This window comes from Planococcus citri, chromosome 1 (assembly GCF_950023065.1).
Source record: "Planococcus citri chromosome 1, ihPlaCitr1.1, whole genome shotgun sequence".
In the NCBI taxonomy this organism is placed as follows: Eukaryota; Metazoa; Arthropoda; class Insecta; order Hemiptera; family Pseudococcidae; genus Planococcus; species Planococcus citri.
The window spans coordinates 60,362,201-60,388,040 of NC_088677.1; the positions used below are offsets into that span (position 1 = coordinate 60,362,201).

At 34.5% G+C, this 25,840-nt stretch overlaps 1 protein-coding gene across 2 annotated transcripts in view; it reads right to left on the bottom strand.

The window, feature by feature from the left end:
* LOC135833147 (neural cell adhesion molecule 1-like) overlaps positions 1-25,840 on the bottom strand; it is a 330,320-nt gene that overhangs the window by 27,767 nt on the left and 276,713 nt on the right. For both annotated transcript variants that reach the window (XM_065346804.1, XM_065346803.1), the window contains exon 3: positions 7,909-8,109. In XM_065346804.1, coding sequence (XP_065202876.1) covers positions 7,909-8,109 — 201 coding nt within the window. The remainder of the gene's footprint in view (positions 1-7,908; positions 8,110-25,840) is intronic.

Sequence of the window (25,840 nt, forward strand, 5' to 3'; positions counted from 1 at the left end):
TCTGACGTTTCCTTCGACTTGTGGAACGCGTTGCGGTGAACATTGAATTTTGAACTAGGGGTAATTTCAAAGTCAGTCGTCGCGAGTTTATTCTTATAGTCGAAACATTGTTGGGAAATTTTCTTGCTGAAAGATAAAAGTATAAAGATGAGAGGCGAGACGAGACGAAACCTTAGCGAAATTTCTATTCGAATGACCACCAAAGTGACCGCACTCTAATTGCGTACAACTGGCTGAAAATTTATAGCGGAGTAAATTGGTTCGCCGGGGAATACTTGGATGTCAGAAATGTCCTTTGGATATTTCGAACGAGAAACAGTCTGTAGGTATATTTTGAGTTTTTCAATATTGAAAGTATGCTTGTTTCGATCTTGATCAAGTACATTGTTGACGTCAAATCTATTGATTTGATCTCTCCATCCCTCCTGTTCCTACTTTTCCTCCCATCTTGCCCCCTTTTCTGAATCTTATTTTTAGCCTAACAATTCTTCACAAGGAATAACTTTTTTTGGTAGGTAGGTACCTATTTAGTTTGAGAAATACAATATGTAATACGATACCTATAAGTTGAAGAAAAGCTCATAAAATGTTTATTCAAAAAATAAAAGAATTAGAATTTTTTGCTATGAGTGTAGACTGTAGATAATTTTTATCAACTTTTTCATGAAATATGTCAGAAAGAGGTCAAAATGAGATAGCTGAATAAATTTAAACTTTTTTTGATGTTTGGAATTGAACCTTGATTTTTTCGAATTTAGATTTTTTGTGATGAGTTCATTTCATCGAGTGTAGGGGGTTTTCAACTTTTTCAACGGATACGTAAAAATAGGGGTCAAAGGGGTCAACTTCACCAATCAAAACTTTTTTTTTGTGTTTTAAATTAAAAAATTGCATTTTTTCGCAAATTTTTAATTTTTTAAAATCAACTTTATGAAATAACGTCACCCAATTTTTTAATATGTTGTTCAGCATGAAAAGTTGTCCATAAGGTGCGTTTATGATTGTCCGTAACTCTTACGGCCTGTTACAGAAAAGTAAAAATTTTTTTACTCCCATAACAGACCGTAACTTTTATTACAGTTAGTTACAGACAATCATGAACGCACCTATAATATATTTTTTTCAGAATTTTTGAGAGTTGGAACGATATGAAAACTACGTTTTAAAATTTTTTGAGCCAATTTTTCGTACAAAAAATGTGGCAACACTGGTTTTTATGATATCACTAGATATCACCAGAAAGCCTTTCAAAACCCCTAACTATTGGGAAAAGTTCCATTTTGGCAGGTATCGCAGTTATCGAGTAATCCACTGCTGAAATGGATGATATTTTCAAGTTGACTGAAACCTTTGACACTCCCTAGCAACTTTTAAAAAAGGGCTAGAGGGCTGCGATTTGCGCCATTGGTCATCCCTTCGGAATATATTTCCACAGAAAAAATTTCAAATGTAGTATAGATACCTAGTTATTTTGCTACTTAGATAGGATCCTGCTAGGTTAAGAAATCGGATACTAGAGCTCGTTGTATGTAGGTCTCGTCTGTGAATACTTTGAAGTTTGAATATGATGAAGATGAGCCTATTAACTTATGATTTTCTATTGAAATAACCAGAGGTACCTATGTTTTGTGCGTTCAACTCGTTTTTTTGATATTTTTTGATATAACTTTGATTTTCTAATGTATTTTGTAACGTCGTAATATCTCGATATTATAATGATTTGAAGTGATTTGACTTTCTCTTTATTGAATTACCAAGTCGCGACTTGTCATTGTGTGATATATTTCTCTCTAAGATATGGATCCTGACATGGCTGCTTAAAGCCGAAGCACAGAGGTGCTGGTGTTCGAAATGTGGTGAGAAATAACAAGTTCCTTTTTAGGTTTGATATGCTATGATTATAAAGCGACTAGAAATACCTATTTGTAAATATGAATTAGTCTCATCATAGACTTTGTTTTTAGATTAATTTCCTCGATATGGTTTGATTATAAATCTGATGTAGGTTTTACCTACCTTCTAAATTTAATGATATATCTCGATTATGAGATCACTTGAACCCCTTTTGGAACTACAAACGGAATTATAATGAATCATACGTTGTATGAAAATATTTTGAAATAAATTTACTTACGAGTTTAACTTGTCCCTTCTTGGTTCTTTTACAAAATCATTTTTATTATGTGTGAAGAAGATTTTTTTATTTAGATGATCTCATATACATACCCATACAACAATGACTATGCTAATTTCGATGTGAATGTCGACCCATCCACATCCGTCACTTTTGGATGCCACAAGTCGATGTGAATTTCGACCCTGTGTCGAGCTAATTGTCGATGTAATTGCCGACTGATGTTGATCTACATTCGTGTCGACAATTGGCTCCACACAGGGTCAAAATTCACATCGACATGGGGCATCCAAAAGTGACGGATGTGGATGGATTTATGTCGACCTCCTGCTTTGTTAAGTTATAGAATTTGAGTTTAAAAATTTTTAACTTTTTTTTCCAAAAATTATTTCCTCTGATGTGGCTATTGCTAGTGCTGAAAACAGCATCGATGCAAAGTCCACTTCCGAAGAAGTACAGACGAAAAGTCTATATAATCCTTTGACTATATAATACTGGACTGCTAGCCGAAGTAAAATTGATGATCCCAACATGTCCGCGTTCTATAAGGCTCTGGTCGCATCCTCTCACCGCACTTCAGGGGAATTCGTCCTAGTTGCTTACGCTCACTCGGGTGATTCCGCTGAAGTGTGGTAAGAGAGGGTGCGAACAGAGCCTTATAACGCCATATAAACGCCATCTATGTTCACCTCACAGCGTTATCAAATTCACGTCATTCACGTGTTATTTAACTGGGTGCTAGCAGTCCAGTATTATATAGTCAAAGGTATAATCAAGAAGTTCAACAGAAATCCCTTATATCAAAGATGGTGCAATACTTTATCTGCGAATATCAAACTAATCCATTTTCATGTCGACATGTCGCTGTTAATGTTGATGTGAAATTCGACATCAACAAATACATCCACAATATCAACATCATATCATCTACAACTCCAAACTGCGGAAAAGTGAATAATTTCATCAATTCCCTAAAAAATTTGTTTTCCACATTGAACAAGATCATATTTTTGAATGTTTACTAAAATTTTAAACACTAAAACAGAAATTTTAATTTTGAAAAATTGGTCGACATAGTTGTAGATGTAAATTTTGAGCATCAAATTTTACATCTACATGTCGAGATGGCATGTCAAGGTATCAGAAATAATGAGAAAATTTCGAAAATTTTCATTTACCTGGCTTTTGTATGGACAGAAGATTCCTACTAAATAATTAATTGATCACTTTTCCATCATATGTTGGAAAAAAACGTAGTCGATGTAAATGTCGATGTCGACAATTGTTGTTCAGGTACCTAGTTAGTAATGTGGTTTCTAGGAAGTTTTATTTTCCTACGCAACGATCCTATTTACCCATAGTCTCATTCCTATCTCATCTGCCTATCTTCTTCCTATTTGAATTTCCCACTCTTACGAAACTGCCATTCCTTGTCCCAAAAATTCTCAATTTTATTTAACCCTAGTTACCACACATAAAAATCGCCGACCCTCCTTACCACTTCTTGGTCGAATTGACGTGGAATGACCCTATAATTGGGATTCTACTGTTCTGGCGATCGAAATAGTGGAAGAAGGAAGAAAGGTGGTAAAAAAACCACGACACAAGGCGCAAAAAGAATTTCCTGCTTCGTCATCACGAGGTCTTCGGTATATTAAAATCATTCGTCAAAAGCCACCAACGAACGTACAGTTTTTTCCAGCAATTTTTACAACGTCAGTGAACAATTAACGAAAGAAAATCAATTCGATTATTCGGCGAGTAAAGCGGAAATTTGTTTCTTTGGCTGGTTTACGACTATTACGACTTACGAGCGATTAAATGTCGCCCAAAGTCGCCGCTGCAAAAGAAAGCCTTCAGTTCAACTCACAAGTAACGACGTTTGAAAAGATTACGCCGTTTTGGCATGGCACGACAGACCCTGCTGCGAGATTCTTTCTACAAAGAGATTTAAATTTTCAATATCGTTCTAATAAATAAAATAATTTTATTGCTTATAAAAAAGCAAAAAAGAAACCCAAGTTGAAGGAAAACCATAGCGCAAGTAGTGGCAAGTTTTCCTACAATGACATTCGAGCACGCGAAAATGTAATTTGATTTGGTACGCGACGACGTCCGCTCGCGAGCTTTTCTTTTTCATTAATTTCTCGTCTCCCGAGGAGGAGGAAAAATATTCGAGAAATTTTTTACATTTTGTACAACGTTGTGTTTGTAGTGTGGTTCTGTGCTGCTTTTTTTTCGCTTTGCTTTTTCCTAACCGCAATGTTTTTAGCGATTAATTACCAACTAAATGAGGTTGCTGAGGTTTGGGGGTAACTATACGGAGTACGGACGTACTTGTTCAGCACGACGATTAGATTAAATGTAAAGAATATAAATATTCATTATAGCGAAATACGACCGTAGTGAACGATAAAGTCGCAATGTATACGCAGTTTTACGCCGAGTATCGTTATCCGTATTACAGATCGTCAAATTCGTATATGAGGGGAAGCTTTCGCACGTGCTGGGTAAGATTTCTCGTTCGTCCTTTTGTCGTACTACACGTTGCTACTTTTTGTAATAATACTACCTTATACATTGTACATAAGTATATAGTAAGTATAAGGAACTGTAATTAATTAATTTCCTTCTTCTTCGTGTTTAAATATTTGCGCAGCTCTGCGGTTGTATAGCCTGCGTGGGTATAGTAGGTATATCGTTTGAAAAAAAATTAGCGCACATCATACGTCTTTTGCATGGCAAAAATGCTTAAAGAGCGTGTCCTAAAATTCTTGTGCACAATCAAAATTTTAGACGTTAAAGTTCATTTTGGGATTTTATGAAAAAATCTTTAAAGTTGGAAAAATTTTAAAAAATCTGTTTTTATGGTGATTAAAAAAAATTGAACCAGTTCTCTACTCCTCACTTCAAAAACAACCAGTTTTATGGATATTTTGAAATCTCCAACGAGTTATCGATTTCTTCCAAAAATTTCAAATCGCTGTGGAAGAACCACAAAACAATGGACTTCGATGCCCATAACTTTGGTTTGTGATCCAGGAGTGCCAGTTTGAAAGTGAATTTTTCAGCAATTTGTAAATTCCAAAAAGAATGAAAAAATGAAATTTTCAAAAACAGTACGCATCGAGTGTTTTTTTTTTGTTGATAGATCATGTGAAACTTGAAAACAATCTCTTTTTAATGTATTTTGGAGTCACTAGAGCAATTTTAAATCATTTGGAGAAAATTGAAAACTCGCTGGAGGCTCTACAATAGCCTGAAACTGGTAAGATTTTGAAGTTGGAGGAGCTGGGAGGAGTTGGAGGAGAGGGCGAGGGGCGACTTGATGTGGGTAATTATTCACATTTTAGTTCATTTGGTTTCAAGATAAAATTGTGAAACATTTGATAAATTCCTTTACAGACAGCTTGTTTAGAATTTTTAAAAAATCGTCAAAAATCAAAAAAAGGACTTTACCGCTTCAAATTTTGCTCAAAAGGATTTCAGTAGCTTGGGAAAGTTTCAAAAAGTTTGACTTTACCCCCCCCTTCAAATAACACTTAAAAGTTTCAATTTTCTGCCAAAACGTTACCCAAAGATTGAATTTCAATCTGAATGTTGGATATGCTTCACAACTTTCTTTTCCCATAAAATTCATTGTGAATTTTTTTGTGATTTTTTTTCTGCATAAAAACGTTTGACTCACATTTTTTAATTTTTTTAATTTTTGGTCAAGTATCTACTTTTTAAAACTTTTTTTGAAAAAAATTGACACAAGATTAATTGATGTATTTTTTTTTGCTTGTTGGATTTTAGAAAAATTTACTTCTCCCCCCCCCCCCCCGAACCCTTATTTCTGATCAAATTTAAATTAAGTAGATACCTACGTATATAATTTTCACATTTGGAGACTCAATTTTGGCTAAAATGAAAATAATGGTTTTTGGAGGAAGAGGAATATAGAGATTTTTTGAACAATTTTTTTTCAAAATTTCAGAGTACGATATTATTAAATTTGTAGTTAGCACAAACTATTAGAGATTTCAGTTTTGAGTCATATTTCAACTATGAACACTCGTTTTGAGAGGTTCTTTCGGCATGAACGAGAAAAAAATGAAGGGTGCATGAAAGAACTAGAAACTTCAGTCACTTTATTAAACCTTTGTGTTATGGGGTTTCAAAGTACATATCAGAAAGCTCCAACTTCGTAGTGAATTTGAATTTCATTAATGTAATGACTAGAAATGTATCACACAACATTCCACAAACACAACTCGAGGCATAATAGAAAAAAAAAATCAACATATATTTAGGTTACAAGTTGAAAAACGACTCTTTTCGTGAAAAAATCAAGCACAAAATCGAAAAATTAGTGTTTTGCAACAACTCGAAATTGATAAAAATTGATTATCAAGATGACATAATGAAAAATGTTGGCAATCGAAGTACTCATTGATGTTGAAATTTTTTCCTTTTGCCTCAGATTTGGTCTCGGCTCATTTCTCTCCTCTCGTCCATTTTTTAAAGACCATTTTTACTACCAAAAATTACATTTTTTTCAAAATCTAAATGAACTACATTTTTAGACTCTTCAGTGTGAACTTAATTCGACCCTGAACTCGTTTTTGAAAATGGTCGATTTATCTACTTCTTTCCCTGTACCCTTCAAATAGGGTACCTACTACCTACCTATATTTTTGGGCTCAATTTTTTTCAAAACTGATGAAAATGACCGAAAATTGTTAAATGTGCGGCTGGGCAGCTAAAACGTTGTGAATCTTCATTCCTAGATCGCGTTTTGAGAGTCACTTTCGACATGAACGAGAAAAATTGAAATCATTTTTTGAACCCGATTTTTTTTTAAATTCTGAAATTACAAAACAAGCGATTGGGCAGCTACAACGTGGTAAATTTCTTTCTCAAGCAATACTCTCATTACCATTCGTGCTTCGAAGCTCATTTATGACATCAACGTAAAAAAATTTCACATTCCACAGCTGTTGAAAAGTTGGGGCCCTCAAATACTGTTTTCGTCACTCAAGTACCTAAGTACCTATGTCAAAATTGAACCCAAAATCGTGATTTTATACTTTAAATGGGATTAAAAGTGAAGTCTTAAGGGATAACAATAACAATTAACCATTCGATGTTTTCATCAATTTAACTTAGGTAGGTACCTATGCAATTTTTAGACTATGTTTTGTAAAATTTAAAACACTTCAAAACCTTCAGTTTTTCGTTTGAGCAGCTGGCATTTTTTGAGGAGCTATCCTATTGTTTGCATATTCAGGTGAAAAAATGAGTAAAATTGTCAATTAAGTTTTTGGAAAATATAATCTATCACCTTCAGGTTTGTTTCTTCAAATACAATTCAAATTCAAGCCCAAACTTCAATAGTTTTCAACCACCCTCCCCCCCTTTTTTCTCTCTCTATCCAACTTTTCAAGAAATTCATGATTTTTGATCCATAGGTATCTAGCTAGACAGCCACCTAGCACCTGCCTACATGATACCCAATTTGAAAATGTTTATACGCAATCTTAAACCACTACTCACAAAATCCCCATATTTCCAATTTCCAAATTTTTCTTTCTTTCTTTCTATTTTTGTTTTGATTGAAGACTTTTGGACCGTAATTAATCACTTCAGTTAACACCTTTACCTATGCAATAGAGTCAAATGTTCCAGAGACCTATACACCTTATACTATAAAAAACCCACTCGTACTTCTACTTATTATTAAAAGGTAGGCGAGTGTGCACCTAAAATAATATTATAGTAAAACGCCTTACCTAAAATTTCTACAGTATGGATAAGATCTCTATTATCATCGTCGCTGATCTGGCACACGTAATCGCCGGCGTCCTGCGGCATAACGTTGCTTATTTCCAGATTAAATCCGTCCACCAATCGGAATCTCGAATCTCTTATTATCATTAGAGTGGCGGCTGTAATGACGGTACTGCCTCTGCGCCATAATATCACGAACGTACCTGAAATGAAAATAATAACGCATAATGCCAATTAGAGATCCCGGACAACGTCGTTTAACCCGTACAATTTACGATTTAGTATAATATAAAAAGCCTCGTGTGTCGTTGTTCTTTTTTCCACTTTGCTGTACCTGCTACGAGTACATACATACGTACACATAGCAAAAACTTGTTTTTCGACGAGTTAAAATACATGAGTAAAACATTGTATAAACAGAACGCGTGCGATGTTTACGAATACCAAGATATGAGGGAATTGAAAGGAGACACAGAGAGTAAGTATAATCTTAACAGTAGGAAAGAAAAAAAGCACATACCTACATTCAAAAGTTTACTACCGAGCACCTACCTACTTCATCCGGAACAGAATACCTAATGAATAAACGAAATTTCCTAATTTACTTAATTAAATTCGCGCGGTATATATTCGGAAAATTGTTCGTATTTAAATTTCATCATGGATAGAAAGTAAGTGTAAGTATATTGTGCTGAAGATAAGTACTCTTCGTTGAGAACGTGCAAAGTCAATACTCCCTCATGGGTTTTGTACCAAGTTGAAAATTGCAAGCAAAACTATACTTAATACCAGAGCTTTCATCTCCTTTTAACTTTCAACTACCGGATGTCTTTTTCTTCTTTTTTTAATCAAAATTGTAATACGAGTAGATAATTTTCACACCGCAAAATTAATAATTTCCTTGGGCGTGAATCTGCTTAACCAACAATTACGTGGAAATAACTTTTGCCTCGCGGAGTATGCGACATGTTCTGTACGTACCGCAGTTTTTAATATTGTTTTAAATTTATAATCGATAAGTTCTTATTATTATTTTCTCACATTCGCTTCATCCACGTATATAGCACACGGTGGCGCTTAATTTGCTTTGCGAAATTCCAAAAACCAAAACCCCCAATATATCTACGTTATACGGTATAAATTATCCGGCTGGCCGCGCAGCGCAGCGCCCAGCGCGACGTTCAAAAACGAAATAGAAATCGTCGAATTAATCAAGATATCCTGTAGCCGTTTTTCAAACCAACCTACATAGACCGCACCGTTCAAATAAATATATAAATACTGGCTGGCCCATCGCATCGGCCAGCATTATTGATTGATATCCTCTAGCGAGTACTTTTTTATACGTACTCGAAAGGATTACCCGCCCCTTCAAATATTGCGCATTAATTATCCGTCGCTGACATTTTCAGCGGCAATTTATCGCATTTCCTGTATACAAGTCGGCAAAATCAACGCCACGAGTGACTATGAGAAGGTGCAGGATAGTCGGAAGGTCCTGTGGAGTAAAAAGTTTTGATCGAAGTTCGATCAATTTCGATGAAAATCTGGATCTAATGTTTGATCAAAGTCAGTCCGGAATTCTCGATCTTACTCAGTTTGATCAAAGTTGATCAACTGAACTACAAAAAATGACTGATCTTTGAAATTTTTTCTTGTAATTAATGCAAACTTTCGAATAACCAGTCCAACTTTTAAAAAACTTGAAACAAATTAGACACTGAATTGCTGAGAGACTGCTGACTGGTTGACATATGACCTTGAGAGACCAGCCAGGAAGACAGAAGACCTTGAGAAGCCAGACAGACGGGTCAATGATCTTAAAAAGGAATGACAGGCAGGTAGACGGCTATGATAGGTTAGACACGTAGGTCAGTCACTTTGACAATCAGATACATGGGTCAATGACCTTGCCCATACAACACTGACCATGCTAATTTCGAAGTAAATGTCGACGCATCCACATCCGTCACGTTTAGATCTCACATGTCAATGTGAATTTCAACACCATGTTTCAGTCAATTGTCAATGTAATTGTTGACCAATGTTGATCGGCATTCATGTCGACAATTGGCTCAACATAGGGTATAAATTTACATCGACGTGTGGGATCCAAATGTGATGGATGTGGATGGATCAATATCAGCATCAAAAATGTCAATCCTCTGCCACAAAAAAGTTATACAACATAAATAAATACATCCACAATACCAACATCATTTTCTAAATTTTGAGAAATCTTTGAAAATTTGGTCAAGGTTGATGTTGATGAATTTGTGGACAATCAACTTTCATATCAACATATCATCAACAACTCCAAACTATTAAAAAAATAAATAATTTTATCAATGCCATAAAAAATTTGCTTTCTTCTTTAAACAAGATCATATTTTTATATGTTTACTGAACTTTTAAACGCTCGGTGGCGTAGTGGGTTGAGCCACGGCTTTCTGAACAAGAGGTTGTGGGTTCAAATCCCGCTAGAGACGCAGGCGTTAACGTGTAATGTATATACATTGTAGTGCATTTACACATTAAGCGCCGAGCACCAGAACAGCAGAGGCAACAGAAATGCACGCAATGTGTTGCCGGTATCAAAAAGCTGTAACTGGTTGAGCAACTATACGTAGCGGTGATTATGGAACTCAGGGTTGTAAAAACCTGGCTAGTGATGTATGAGCTACTTTGTAGATAGCGTAGAAAGCAATGGGAAACTACTAAGTACGTGAAAGCTCAAAACAACATCAATTCCCTAGAATAATCGCAGTGGCAATAGGCATTCGCCTCACTATGTTAGGGTACCACAAAAATGCGATTTCCAATGTCCTGTAAAGGACAAGGAACCACAATACAAACTTTTAAACACTAACACAGAAATTTTAAGGCTATTCTCTACCCCCTGTTATCAGTAGCAATTTTTGATGAAAACTACAAACTTTGGTCGAGCATTGTGCGAAAACTATTGGACAAATTTTTGTGGGGTTTGGTTCATTTTACTCAGAAAACATTCAAAAGCGAGGGTATGGTGAGATATTTTTGATTTATGTCATTTTGTGGCCATCATTGGGAATTGAATGGAGGTACTATTGATGCTTTGATCTCCATTGAAAAAGCTAAATTAGAAAATATGGCTACATACCCTAGATTTCAATGATAAAGTATTAGCATTGGTGAAAAAAAATTGTAAGAATTTTGAAAATTCACGGAGAAATCGCTGCCCACAGTTCTGATGGGAGTGGGTCGTGGGACATAAGCACGACTAAATTTCTTCACTTGATTACACGCAATCTTATGAACGAATGATGAAAATAATGAACAAATTAGGCTTTATATTTCAAATCTTTTTGCAGAGGTTGAGAATACCCTTAATTCTGAAAAATTGCTCAACTTATCTCTGAATGTAAATTTTGAGCATCAAATTTTACATCAACATGTTGAGAAAGGTATCTGAAGTACCTAAGTAATCAAAAAATTTTGAAAATTTTTACCAACCGGGCTTATTTAAGGACTAAAGATTCCTACTAAATAACTAATTGATCACTTTTCCATCATTATGATGGAAAAAACATAGTTGATGTAAATGTCGACGTCAACAATTGTTGTACAGGTGATATTCCAGACAGAAAGATAGATGAGTTTCAGCACCAGAAAGAGGGGTCAATGGCCATTAGAACACAGACAAGCATACTGATGACCTTGAAAGGCTATACAGGTAATTCATTGACCTTGTGAAGGCAGACAGACTTAAGAGACCAGATAGACATTCAAGTGACCTTGGGAGGATAGACAAATAGGTTACCAACCTTTAGAGTCCAAACACATGAGTCAATGACCTTTGCTATGTCAGACAAGAAGACATACGACCTTGAGAAGTCAGACATGCGGGGTCGATGACCTTCAGAGCACAGACATGCGGACAGATGACCTTGGAAGGCTACACAGGAAAGTCATTAACCTTTAGAGTTCAGACATATGGGTTAATGGCCTTCATATGACAGAAAGGCAGACATAGTACAACCTTGGGAAGTCATACTGATAGGTCAATGACGTTAAGAAGCCATACAGACAAACACATGCCATTAGGAGACTAGACAAGTAGGTCAGTGACCTTGAGAGCCTAAACAAGTAAGTCGATGACCTTGAGAAGCCAGACGGACGATGGGTCAATGACTTTTAGAGGACAGACAGCTTGACAGATGAAAATTGATCAACTTTGACCTGAGCATGTTGTATCAACATTACCTTGAAATTGATCAACTTTAATCAAACTTTATGTCAAGATTTTCATTGAAGTTTTATCAAATTGGGTCAATGAGCAAGTTTATTAATCTCCTCATCAATATTGATCGACTTAAGTCAAACTTTTTGGAGACTTTTTTTCAAAATTTATCAAATTAGATCAAATTTTGTCAACGTTTTCATAAAAATGTGTCAACTTTGATCAAATTATGTAGATATTTCGTTACATATCTCAATTGATGGACTTGGAATAAAGTAGGTAACTTTTCCGGCAATTGATCTTAAAAAAAAATAAATATGGAAAATATTGTTTTTAAAAGACATAGGATGAATTAAGCATTCATATTAGGTCATGCCCAATGCACACTCAATCACTCATACCGGATACAGTTTTCAAAATATTTTTGTTTTTTTCCGTCAGATGATAGAAACCTTTACCTATTTATTTTTGAGTTGAAAATTATTCGGGAAAAATTTAACCTCCAGAAGTGTCTTTGGAGACTGGACTCCTCTGCATTTTGGTTTGAGGAAAAAAAAAACAGTTTCAAAAGAGAAATTTCACATTCAGTGTCGACCTAGGCCATTGTCGTCCACATCCCAAAATGAGTATGTCGACTGAAAAATACGTGTACCTACTCATAAACCGGCAAACATTTTAATCCAACAATCTCATAAATTTTTTTTCAAAATTCGCCAGGTCTTTCGTCCAGTAAGAAATTTAAAACTCCAACAAAAGAAAACAGACGAGTAATTAAAAAAAAATAATTCGATATTAAGAATCGCGGTGAGAGGAAATAAGACGTTATGGAAAGAAAATCAACTTTATAGCGAAGAGTAACTTATATACTTAATAAGGATGCACGTTTATCTCATCGTCTTTCAATAATTCATTCATTTCGGTAACGGAAGCGAGTAAATTACCATATCGCTTAAAAGCACTCGAGCCGACAAAAAGTTGCAGATGAATATTAATTAAACCACCTTATGAATTATAATCGACAACGATATAAAATTAACAGCGTAGAAAAACCTTTTCACCGTCGTCGGTGGCTCGGTGAAGAAGAAAAAAAAAGAAAAGAAAATCATCGTCGACGAGGGGTGAAAACCGACGTTGAAAAAAAAAAGCACGCCGAGCCGAGAGTGAACACAACTTGCTTACCAAGGCGAAGAAAGATGAGAGAAAGAAAAGCGACGACAAAAACAATATCGTTACGGGTACTAAGGGAAACATTATTCACGGGTCATTACAACTATCTCGAGTAAAATATTTCTACGAAAGCGAACGCCAAGACATCCAGAACAGCAAAGTCTATGCGACTATATTTTTTAGCAACACCGACAAAAAAAATCTTTTCCTGGTTGGTAAAAATATTAAAACCTACAGAAACAGGTGCCTATGTATAGTGTTCTAGATCGGGAAATTTTTCCGAGGGGTTTCCGGTTTATGGTGGTAGGCGTTTATAACTTTTGGCCGGCACTTGTTTGAGTACCCCTATTCGACGGAGATATAAAATAGTTGGCATTTCTTGTTGCTTTGTTTAGTTGCGTCAAGTTAAAACTATTTTGGTAAAACAGTTTTCTTCATTTTGCTCGAGTTAAGAGTGTAATTTGTAATATAAAGCGGCGTACACTGTAATACAGGCAGCCCGAGTAAAATGACTCGGTGCGATGCCGACGCTTTTTGCCATGCTCGTTTACTGCTCGAAATTATTCCGTTTTCTTAAATGAAATCACACAAAGTTTGCGGGCGCGCTACCTTGCCTCGCAAAACCACCTTTTTCGATGGTATATTATCATTAAAGGGTAAACGTTTACAAGTAACTGACGCGTGACTGAGAACATGCTTTCACATTCGTTCCTTATGCCCCCTTCTCCCCTTCTTATAGTCTTTATATTCGTCATGTGCAAACGTGTACAATTCATACTATATATCCGTGTACAAGGTGTTTCATAAAGAGGGTATTTCCTTCAATCTGGCCAATATGCAACCCAAACTGATGATAAAACCTCTTATTTTTGGCGTTGGGTGGAAGAAAAACCTCGAAAAATATCGCAGAAACAAATTTTCAACTGAATAACTTATTTAGTGCACTCATTTGTTTTTAAAAGTCGAAATGTCGATGAGAATCTTGAAATTGCTCGAAAATGTGAAAAATTGATTTCCTGAGTCAATATCTATCAGAATATGAGTTTTTAGAATTTAATCGAGAATAAAAAAATAAATAAATTTTTTTAAAATTCACAAGACTTACACAAAATTATTTGTAGGGCCAACGAAATATTGAAAAATTTTCGATAGTAAAATGCTCGAGCCAATGAACCTAGTAAATGCAAACTCAAGGAAGAAAAAATAAACTTGGGAAGACGAATCGAATACGCTGAAGATTTCTTTTCAGAAATCAGTATCACCAAAATGAAAACAGAAATTATTGACGTAGGTATTTAATAAACTTTAAAACTTTCTAAAAAGTTATCGATTTCAAAAAGTATAATTTTCAACTCTTTGTTCAGTCTGCATTTCGAATTATCCATCCTTCCATCAAAGCTGCGTAAATTCAGCGAAGTTTTACAAAAATTGATCAAAGTTAGTTAAAACGTTATCATAACAACATAATTAGTAAAAGGGGATGAAGGTTGATGAAACATTGCAAAATTTTAAATTTCAAACCCCCTCCCCAGGAGACAAAAAAAAGTAAAAATTATTTTTTAGCTTCTTTCCAGAATTCAGACCGGTAACCCAAAGATGATTTAGGTTTTTTAAGATGGATTTCAAGGTCATTATTGAGGTGAAAAAAGTCTGGAAAAATTAAAATCGTGAGAAGAAACGCGCACTTACAAATGTAAAAACGACTTTTTTCTTAAAATTGTAAACTCCATTTAAAATGATTTAAACACTCCAAGGGCGATTTTACGATCATTTTTGAGTCCAAAACATTTTAAAAATACACGATTTTTTTACTGGCCTTTTATCAGAATTTAGGAATTTCCTAGGTAGACTCAAACGTCGTTTTCGGGGTAGAAAAATTTTGAAAAAAATATTAAGTGGTAGAAAAGACACTGAAAAATAATATAAAAATGATTTTCTGGAATTTTTTCAGAATTAGGACCCTCAAAATGATTTAAACTTTTCAAGTAAAATTTCATAAGTTATTTTCAACTTCGAAAATTTCTGAATAGGTCAAGTCGTTCCCAGAGAAGACTCTGAAAAACGTAACTTGAAAACGATTTTTGCATTTCTTCCAAAATTTTCAGCTCTCTCCAAAATTATTTGAATTTTTCAAGGTGCGATTTTTAGGTCGTTATTGAGGTTGAAAAATTCTTTTTTTTTTTAAATTTGTAAGTGGTAAAAATAAACACACTGAAAAACATGAAAATGATTTTTTGGTCTCTTTTTCTGGACTTTAACCCCCCTCCCCTTCTTCTTCCCCCAAAGACTGATCTGAACCTCTCAAATTGAATTTCAAGGTCGTTGTCGAGTTCAAAAAGTTCTGGAAAAAGTAAGCGGTAGAAATTACACTGAAAAACGTGCACATGATTTTTTGCTATTTTTTTTAGGATTTGGGGCTCTCTTCAAACTGCTTTGAACTTTTCAAAGTGCATTTTAAAATCGTTGTACGAGTAAAAAAAAAAAACTCGGAAAAAACTATAAATGGTAGAAAACACATTGAAAGACTAAAAACTATTTTTCGCTCATTTTTTTAGAATTTGGACCTCCCTACAAAGTGATTTGAACTTTTCAATGTGAATTTTAAGGTTTATTATTAGGTAAACAAAAATCTGAAAAAATCACAAATGATAGAAAACACATTTAAAAAAATTATGTCAAAATAATTTTTTGATTATTTTTTCAGGATTTGGACTTTTCTTGAAACCTGAAAGTTCCTTAAAATTTTCAAAGTGAATTTCGAGGTCGTTGAGGTCAGAAAGTTTGAAAAAAAATCAAGATCGGGACCTTCCAACACCATAGCTTCGAGTCAATCGGTTGATTAATGGTCTGAGATAACTTGACCTCCGATATCACCCTCCAGAATACAAATGGAGAACTGCTCATGAGTTTAAAAATCATCATTGGAAAAACATAGGCTATTCAAAAATCATTTTTTTCAAATCTCTGAATTTTTAAACTTTCAGCTTGGCACACTGGCACAAAAAGAAACATAGCGAATGTTCAAGATTTTAAAAATCACTCATCTCCAACTTAATTAAGATGAAAAGTGTGGAAGTATAGGTCACTTCATTTAAAAATAAGTTATCAATTTTCTTTCACGCAAAAAAATTACGAATAATACCAACTTGGAGATGAATAGAACGGAGAAGCCAAAAAAGGTTATTGTTGCCGAATTTTATTAATTTTCGAATAGTTAAGTACTTGATTAATTTCAAGAGGAAACCTCACCTTATAAATTTTTAATCTTTGGAATCTTTTGTAAAAAAAAAAAAAAAATAGTAGATATGGCTTCCCAAAGTGGATAAATTTTCAATGTAGACAATACGATTTTTTCAAAGCGACATGATTTTTTACATAAAATACTTAATGAAACCTTGTTTTGAGACTATTGAAAAATATTAATTTACGAGCCTTCCAATCAGGGTTGAATTCTGAAACATGGGAATATCCTAGATAAAAAAAAAACGAATTACACAAAGTTTATAACTCTTAAATGCAGTCCTCTCTTTTAAATTCTAAAGGTTTCATATTGTCACCCAAGGAATTCCAGTGGTTAAAATTCCCCACCCCCCCCCCCAAAAAACAAAAAAAACGCAATCTTTGATCCTTATGAAACACATATTAGGCAACCAAACACACTTACACTCAAAATGGGCCGCCTATACAAACATATCGACGAAAGAAAATTCACTTACGAAACACCCTGTACACTACACCAATTCCATTTCTACATCTTTCAACGACAACGTCTTCTCTTATTATAAGTGCTACAGAAACGTACATAACCTTTAAAAAAAAAACCTCACATACTGGTATACTTCTTGTCGAGGCATTTTCGTCTACGTTATACGTACCTATTCATCTCCCTATACACAAAGCTCGAGCGTCAAAAATTGCCGATTAAACGCGACTGTGACTTACACAAATGCTCGTGAAGTTGGCGCGACAACAAAGTTTAAATTGTCGTTATTATACGTACAAACGTACGTACGCCTTTGCGAAGAAAATTTCTCGCGCCTTTACGAATAATTAGTCGACGTTTCGTATAATCGTTCGTTGTTATATAAAATACTACACTCTTACGCCTCCTGCGTTGAGACTTTTAACTTACCCAGCACACGGAAGCATTTGTGGTTACATCCCGTGCTCGGTGCTACAGAGCAGACGACATTTGTACAAGTTGTTGGTTTACATGTAATTATTTATCAGCTCTTGGACTATATTGCGAAATATACGAAACCATTTTTTACTTAGACCTTCGTAAGTACAAGATATTTCGTTGCGTGACAGAGAAACACACACATATACAAATGCCTCCTACGCTGCTGAGGGAATTGTAGTAGGTGCAGGCATCGCGTAGCCTTATTTTAATTAACACGTTTCGTGTTCACATCTTAACGCTTTAAATTTAACCCTATTGTCTGTGCAAATGCACCATACAAGTCGTAGGTCTTACCTAAATACATATTTCACGCAGACGAAAATTAATACGCAATTATTACTCGTCTTCGAAGGAATGGGATTCTGCGCCAGGCGCCACCATAATATAGTTAAACGAGCAGTATACATACACCTTGTACTGTATATGTACTAAGCATTTACACAATTATAGCACATGCAGTACTGTATTATTTAGCCTTTGTAGTATGCTGACAACGGAACACATGCGTCTCTATAACGCGTATACCTCCACTTTAAAGGGCGTAAATGCATGAAGCAAATATGATTTAATTAGGTTATCCCTCTCTCCAGCAGTGTATGCCACTTAATTGATGCAAAACTTATCAGAGCTGGTGTGTTTTGAACTTTGCCTTAAACGCTTCAACGTTTTAACCCTACTTTACATCTTGAATGAATGAAACAAAAGGTAGAAATAATTTTCGTATGCAGATTTTTTTTCCTCTGCAAAATACACCTACCTAATATATGCCTACGTGCAAATTTTTAGCAAAGTTGTTAACGAAAAAAGGGACAGAGGGTGCTTATTCTTATATTGATGAATAACCAAATTATACTTATGTACAATGCAGATTAACGAGAATACTAAATTTATCGATTAACTTTTGAGTTGAATTAGTTTTATTATTTGAAAATACAAGTTCTATTCGTATTGATGAACTCTTTTTTTTTGTATAAAGATAGGTAGATTTTACCTATACTTGCATTTCAAGTTTTTTCTTTCGCATACAAATTTAAGTTTTGAGCTCAGTGCTATACCTATTTCTGAGTGTGATGATTTCGAATTTCTGCTTATTTTTCTGACGCAAGCCGTACAATAAATCCTCAAACTTCAAAAAAAAAAAAAGACACCTAATGTCATACTAAGGTTACCTATTTCGGATTCACTTTTTGAAACAACTTCTTTAGCACAATGAAATCATATCCACAGCATAAAGGAGCTTATTTCACATTCTTCGAACCGAAATTCGCAAAAAATACGTAGCTTGCACGATTGGGCACAGTGGAATTTTAAAGTCCCTCCCCCCTCCCGGATTTCGATCGAGTAGAAAATCTGTATTCAAAAGTGAACTTGCGACCTATCAAAATAAATTAAAATTTCTCGAGAAATTCAAATATTTCAACAAAAATATTTTTTGAGCATTTCTGAAGAATTTTGAGCTTGAAATAGGATTACGATTTTCAGAATTTCTAGAAGTGTCATGTGACCTATCAAAATGGGTTGAAATTTCGAGAGAAATTAAAATATTACCTACTACGAAAGTGTTTTTTGAGCCATTTTGAATAATTTTACATCCAAAATTGGGTACGTAAATGATTTTGAGATTTTTGAAAAAGTGTCTTGCAACCTATAAAAATATTCAAATATTTTGACAAAAATGTTTTTTGAGGATTTTTGAAAAATTTTGAGCTGAAAATTGGTTCATGATTTTCGAGATTTTTTAACAAGTCTCATGCGATCTATCAAAATGGTTTCAAATTTTACAAGATATTCGATTATTATTCCATATTCCAAGGAAAATGCGATTTGATCATTTTTCATAAATTCTATGCCCAAAACTGCAGGATCATGATTTTTGACATTTTTGAAAAAGTCTCTTACGATCTGTCCAAATGAGTTAAGATTTCACAAGAGATTCAAATACGAGTATTCCAACGAAAACGTTATTTGGTCATTTAAAAAAAAAATTCTAAGCCCAAAGCTGGATCACGATTTTTGGAATTTTTGAAAAATTGTCATGCGACCAATTGAAATGGTTTGAAATTTCATAAGAAATAAAATTCAAGTAAGTATTTTGCCGAAAATGTTTTTTGAGCATTTTGAATAATTTTCAACTCAGTTGATTTACGATTTTTTCGATTTTTGAAAAAGTTGCGAACTATCAAATTTGGTTAAAATTTAGTAAAAAATGAACGAAGGGAGGAAATTTGATTATTTTACAAAGTTATTGATAATAATCGTGATTTTTTCCATGTTATGAAATTTTAAAACTTGTATTATTGTAGGCTTTAGGAGGCTCGTATTGAAAAGCCAAGTTGAAATTCAAAATAACCACGTTAGAAAATCCAACACATTGCATACAAAGTACAAAAATTGTTTGTTTTAATTTTAATTTTTTTTTCAACTTGTGGGCTTAATGAGTAATTTCATTGGAGGGTCTTGCATCAGAAGTAAAATGAAATTCAAATAGAGCACCATCAAAAACAAAACAAACGACATATGACCAGACTTTTTATTTTATTTTTCAAAAACTACATAGACCATAATGGAAGGAGGAGGAAGGATGGACACGGGAAGTCGGATTGAAATATGTTGGGGAGGGAGGGGATAATTTTAATACTATAGAATTCCATGTGCTGGGGAAAAAATGTATCATGTCCTGTCGTAGAATTGAGTAAGCCTGATCTCCAATAACGTAAAATTACTTTCAAGATCTTTAAATCAAATGCTTTATTTTTATTGGTCTCGATAAGCAGTGTATTTAACTAAACTTCCAGACAAAAAAAATCATGACTTTTTCATGACTTATTTAGTTATTTTTCACGTTTTTACCGCATGAAAATACCTCAAAATACCCCACCCCCAAAAAATAAATAAATAAAATATCTTGAAACTGCAAGGACATTTTTTTAAATTTTATGCAAGTATAGGTATTAAAATTTTTTCATTTTCCAATTTTTTGAAAAATTTTTTATTTTTTTCCATTTTAATGGGCTTTTTAAAAAATTTTAAATGTGTTTCAAGCAAAATTCATGACTTTTGTGACCGTTAGACAACCTGATAAGAGATAAAAGGAGAAGAAATATCACAAACTATCGAAAAATTGGGCATCAAATTATGGGTTTTCGAAAGGCTGGTTCACGTTCTGAGCTGCATTTGATCCCGAAATCAACTCATGTGTCAAAATCCTGACCCTCTGGTAAACACATCTCTAATATTGTGGGGTCAATCGGTAATCAGAATCAGAATCTGAGAATCAGCACTTTCGAAAACGTAAAAATTCTACATACGTAGGTATCTATGTATTAATTTTTTTGAAGTTTTGAAAATTGTTTACCTCCTTTCTTCCCTTTTTTGTTGATCGGTTTTTCAAGAAAAATGTTTAAAAATGCAAAATATCACCTTTTGACCCTACAGTCTATCTTCTTGATCATTTATTTAAATTACGATCCTATTTTTTCAAAATCGATTCAAAACCCCTTGAATTTGTAATCTAGATAAAAATCGATTCCATCAAATTTTCCTGAATTTTCAATGAACGTCCACCTCCATGTTCAAATGGCTGTTTTAGTTTTTAGCACTCATCGAACATCCTGTATATGATCACTTTGTTAAAGTAATCTTGCAAGCAAAATATCATTTCGAGAAGGGTGAAAATGGTTGATGTATGTATTTAAGTTGCATCCCTTTCGATTTTTTCGAAAATCAAGCACAACAGGTCCCTTTGCCAATAGGCAACGCATCGTTATCTTTATTTTATCCTCAACAAATTATAAAATCACGCTCGCAGCGAGCACATTTTCCAATTTTTTGAGGCTCGTACTTTTCAGCCATTCCTGCTGCGATACCTTCGACCTTCATCGTCATTCCAGCCGCAGGTAAGTTTACGAATATAGATGAATTTTGAGAAACCCTCGCTACATAACATGGTATGTATCTATGCAAGTAAGTATTATTATAAGCATGTAAGAGGGCAGTATAGCGAGTACACGAGAGCGAAGAACGACAAGCGAGTCGTAAAAAACAATGGGTATAAAAGGCGAAGCTCAACTCGATGGTTTTGCCGTGCGGCTTTATCTTTGTACAAAATCTGGTTTATGCAAAAGGTTAAATCTTCTTGGTGTTACATAAGGAAGAAGGGTGCAATGGCTGTTTACTTAACTTAATTATGCCCATTATAGTGTAAGATGTGTTTCGCCTACAGCCCTTTTTCAGTTTAAACCACTTTCGCTTTTTGTTGCGTGGCGTCGCGTCGCGTTCATCGCCGCTGCAGAGCACCCTGCGGGATCCTAACAGACTGCGGTGTGTATTATTAAGGACTCTATATCGCTTATCTATGGCCTTCTATGTGTGTATACTCGCGTATGGTACACAACAACACTTTACAAATGTGTTGCCAGAGCACTTTGGAGATACTTAGGTTTTTTCTTCCCCTCCCCTTACCCCCTCCAATATCGAGCCAACAAGCAATTTCCTATCAATTTTTTTTTTGGCTGAAATGTTGCTAGCTTTGGAGCTCGTATAATAATTTTGTTGATAAGCTGACACCCGAAGGCACGACTTAATTAGATGACGAAGAGTCGCGACGCAAAAAAAAAAAACAGGGAGAAAAAATCTCGCTGGAAATATTTTCAGCGACAATTACGTATTCGTGGTAATTCCCTTCGAGAGAATGATAATGATAAAAATTGAAGCGTAATTCGTGCGTCGCGCCTCGCGCGTCGGTTGTGCACTCGGTGTCAAGGGCGTTTTATCGTACTCGCGTGTAAAGAAATGTTTGTCTATAAAATGAACTCCGCATCTACGAATTGATGAGATTTCACTATGGCTAGTAAATACACAACGTACGGTACCTAAAATAGAAGCGATGCTTACTGTAACCCTTCTCTGGTCAACCCGCCCACTCGTTGTACTATAGCATCCATTCGAATCCCTGCGGTTATCGTTAATAGCGTAATAATAAGCTTTGCAAATCGAACATCTGTACAGAGAGGATTTCATATGTAAACAGAACAAAATGGGGGTTTATATAAAAAAAAAAAAAGAAAAAAAGAAAGAGAAAAAAATCCAGTCCTGTAATTAAATTGGCTGAAAAAAGCGACAGTCGGCGTGTAATGATTTCAAAGCCGCCGTGAAACCTTTTAAAAGTTCGATTCATTTTTACAAATTCGTAATTCTATTATAGCTTTTTCAGCCCGAATCCGCGTTCACCCGGCTGTACAACATGTAGACCTAATATTTTTCATCAAAACGTTAATCACGTAATACGAATCGTTATAGAGTATGGGTCGAATGCTATTAAATAAAATTTTAATTCCCAACAACGTCCAGTAACGCCATCGCCTGCGCCTTCCCCCCTCTTGTCATCACCGTCGATTACGTGATGCTTATAAAAGCACAGCATTCGATGGCTGGCGAACGAATTACCTGCCTATTTTTATTTTTATTATTTTTTTCAAACGAACTTAGGCTACCTGTAGAAATGGAAAATCTCTATCTATTGTGATACATTTTGGAACAATGTTTATGGTAGGTAGGTACCTATATAGATATTGGAGTATAGGATGAATAGTGAACTGGATGAAGATGAAATCTGTTTGATGATGCTGAAAACCTATCAAAACTATGGTAGACCATATCTCCAGCGTATCGTGAAGTCGACATCAAATAAAGTAAAAGCATAATATGCGCTATAATTATTAGAATATACCACCCTCCACCATTATAATGTTTAGAGTCCATTATTTAAATTTGAGAAAAAATTGTCTTGGATTTTTTTTCACCCATCCCTCTAAGTCGTTGGTTTTTATGAATGAAAAAAATCCTAAAAATTGAAAGGTGTCCAAAGCCCTTCCCTCTCAGCTCCCCTCAACTCCAATGTTTTTTTAAATGTTCAATTTATTAAAAATACCAAAAACTAAATTTCCCTTAGCTTTTGGAACTTTCTTTGAAGTTTGAAGCTTTAATACTTAAATGTTTAGATTTTTTTACTTTTATCATCACTCGAGAAAAAATTCTTGGAAATTCAAATTTCCCAAATGAGGGAAGAATAAATGAAAAATTTAAATAATTTGATTTAAAATATGGATAAGTATAACAAGACATTTCCCTAAATATCTGAATATTTTTCAGCAGGGGGTGTCTCAAAATTGTTGTTCAATGATTTAAAAAAATGGAAAAACGTAAGTACCTACAAAGTGTCAAACAAACAGGATGTCATGAAAAAAAGAAGGTAAAAAAGCAAGGCTTTCTGAAGGAAACTTTTGTCAACTATTTCTATTTTTGTGGATTTAAAAGAAGGTATTTGTTGATAAAACATTGAAAAATGAACTGAAGTCGTAATTATTTGGAGTGTATATTTTCGCCATTTATTCGAATAATTTCAATAATTTTGCTCGTGAGAATAATATTCTCGCGACAAAATATACCATTTCTGGAACTGAGGAAACATTTTGGAATGCACTGGCGTAAATTTTTTGGTCATTATTGCCAATTTCAAAAAATTAAGAAAAATAGCCAAAAACGTTTAAAATTTTCAGTAGAATCCAAAAAGTGGTGTTGGATTTTGATGGCAATGGCCTAAAACTAGTGTTGAAAACGCCACCTTCCTGTCATCATTCTTTTAATGGAGAAGAGAGAGGGTTTGAGTGTTTTATTCTCAAAACATTAAACAGCTTTTTCAATCAATCGGGCTCTATCTTATGAAATGTTTCAACATAGTGCAGTGGCTAAACCAGAATTTTTCCAAAGAAGGAGCTGTATGATCTCAAATTGAAATTTGAGGCAATTATTTTCTAAAAATTCTCAATGATTATTTTATGAAAATGAAGGTAGGTGTAAAATTGCTTACTGATCGAGTGAAGCGAGAGCGAATTACCCCTCAAGGCCACCTCTACAGCTAAAAATGTTTCTGAGTGACTTTCAACTCAAAATTAAAGTCTCTGTACAACTCTCATTTCAAGAAAAATCTCAAAAGTTTTGTACTTATTTTTGGATTGTAAACAAATTTTCGTGTTAGTTGTCAAAAAAATTGACCTTACTATTCCCCTCTCAGAGCCCTTCATGGAGTCTAATACAATTCCTGTAGTTTTGGAGCTGAAAAAAATGTGTGTTTCATGGTCTGCTGGAAGACCTTAATATCTACTTACTTCAAATGTGGATGATTGAAGTATTTACTTCAATTTTTTGCTTAAAGAACCTCATGATCAAATGAATTTTCACTGTTTTTGAAAATTTTGGGACAAAAAATACCCTTAAACGAATCCATTCAAATTTTCAAGTCCAATTTGCGCATGAAAGAGAGAAAAATGTTGACGATCTACCACTCCTAACAAAGGAGTGTCTCGAGATGTCCACCTTCGATCTGAACACGACCGTGATTTGTGAAAAAAAACACAGTCTGAAACCCTCATAACCGCAAAGTTTCAGTTACCAAATTCATTTTTCAATTTTTGACCCCATAAATCGAATTTCCAAGCGTTGTAGAGCCTTCAGTACGATTTTTGATTTCTCCAGAAGGCACGCCGCTTTAATTAATTTAGGTTACTAAAAATCCAGATGAGGCTCATTCTCGACCTATTCAACAAGTTTATCCGCATTTTAGGCAAAATTTCAAAAAATCAAATACATATGTTTTTTTTTGCAAGAGAATTTTTGATTTTTTTTCGCATAACTGCATATTATCTAAAACTAACCACCGAATCCTAATTTCATCATTTCGTCCCACTTTGGAGCCTCCAGCAAGATTTTCGATTCCTCCAGAATTTTAAAATTTTTCCACAAGGCGACAAATTGATTTATAGGCAACTATAAAACTCGAGCTATGGCTTATTTCCGACCAGTTTAAAAGGTTTATCAACATTTAAGCCGAATTCAAGGCGAACACCTGGAGTCTGTTTTTATGACCAGCAAGGGGAAAAAATCACAAATCGCCAAAAAATTCTTAATTTTTAAATCTCAAAAATTCGTCGAAAATCGAAAAGTGAATTTGTCAGCTGAAATTTTGGTTACGAACGTTTCAGATAATGCGTTTTTCCCAAAAAATCGTGATCCTGCTCAAATTGAAGGCGCACATTTCGAAAGGTTCCCTTGTAAAATTCCATAGAAATCTATCCACTTCTCTCTGAAAAACAAATGTTAGAAACTAGACACCTAAAAGAAGAAAAAAATCTTCGAAGCTGAAGCATATTATGTACAATCCCGGTTAGGATTTTTCGTCCAGTTTAATTCGCAAAATTACCCGCAGATAAAATCAAAACCCAACGTATTTGTGCAATCGAGACGCTCCCTCGCCAACATAACAACATCCCTTATACTTACTCGTACAATGATAAATTACTCTACAAAT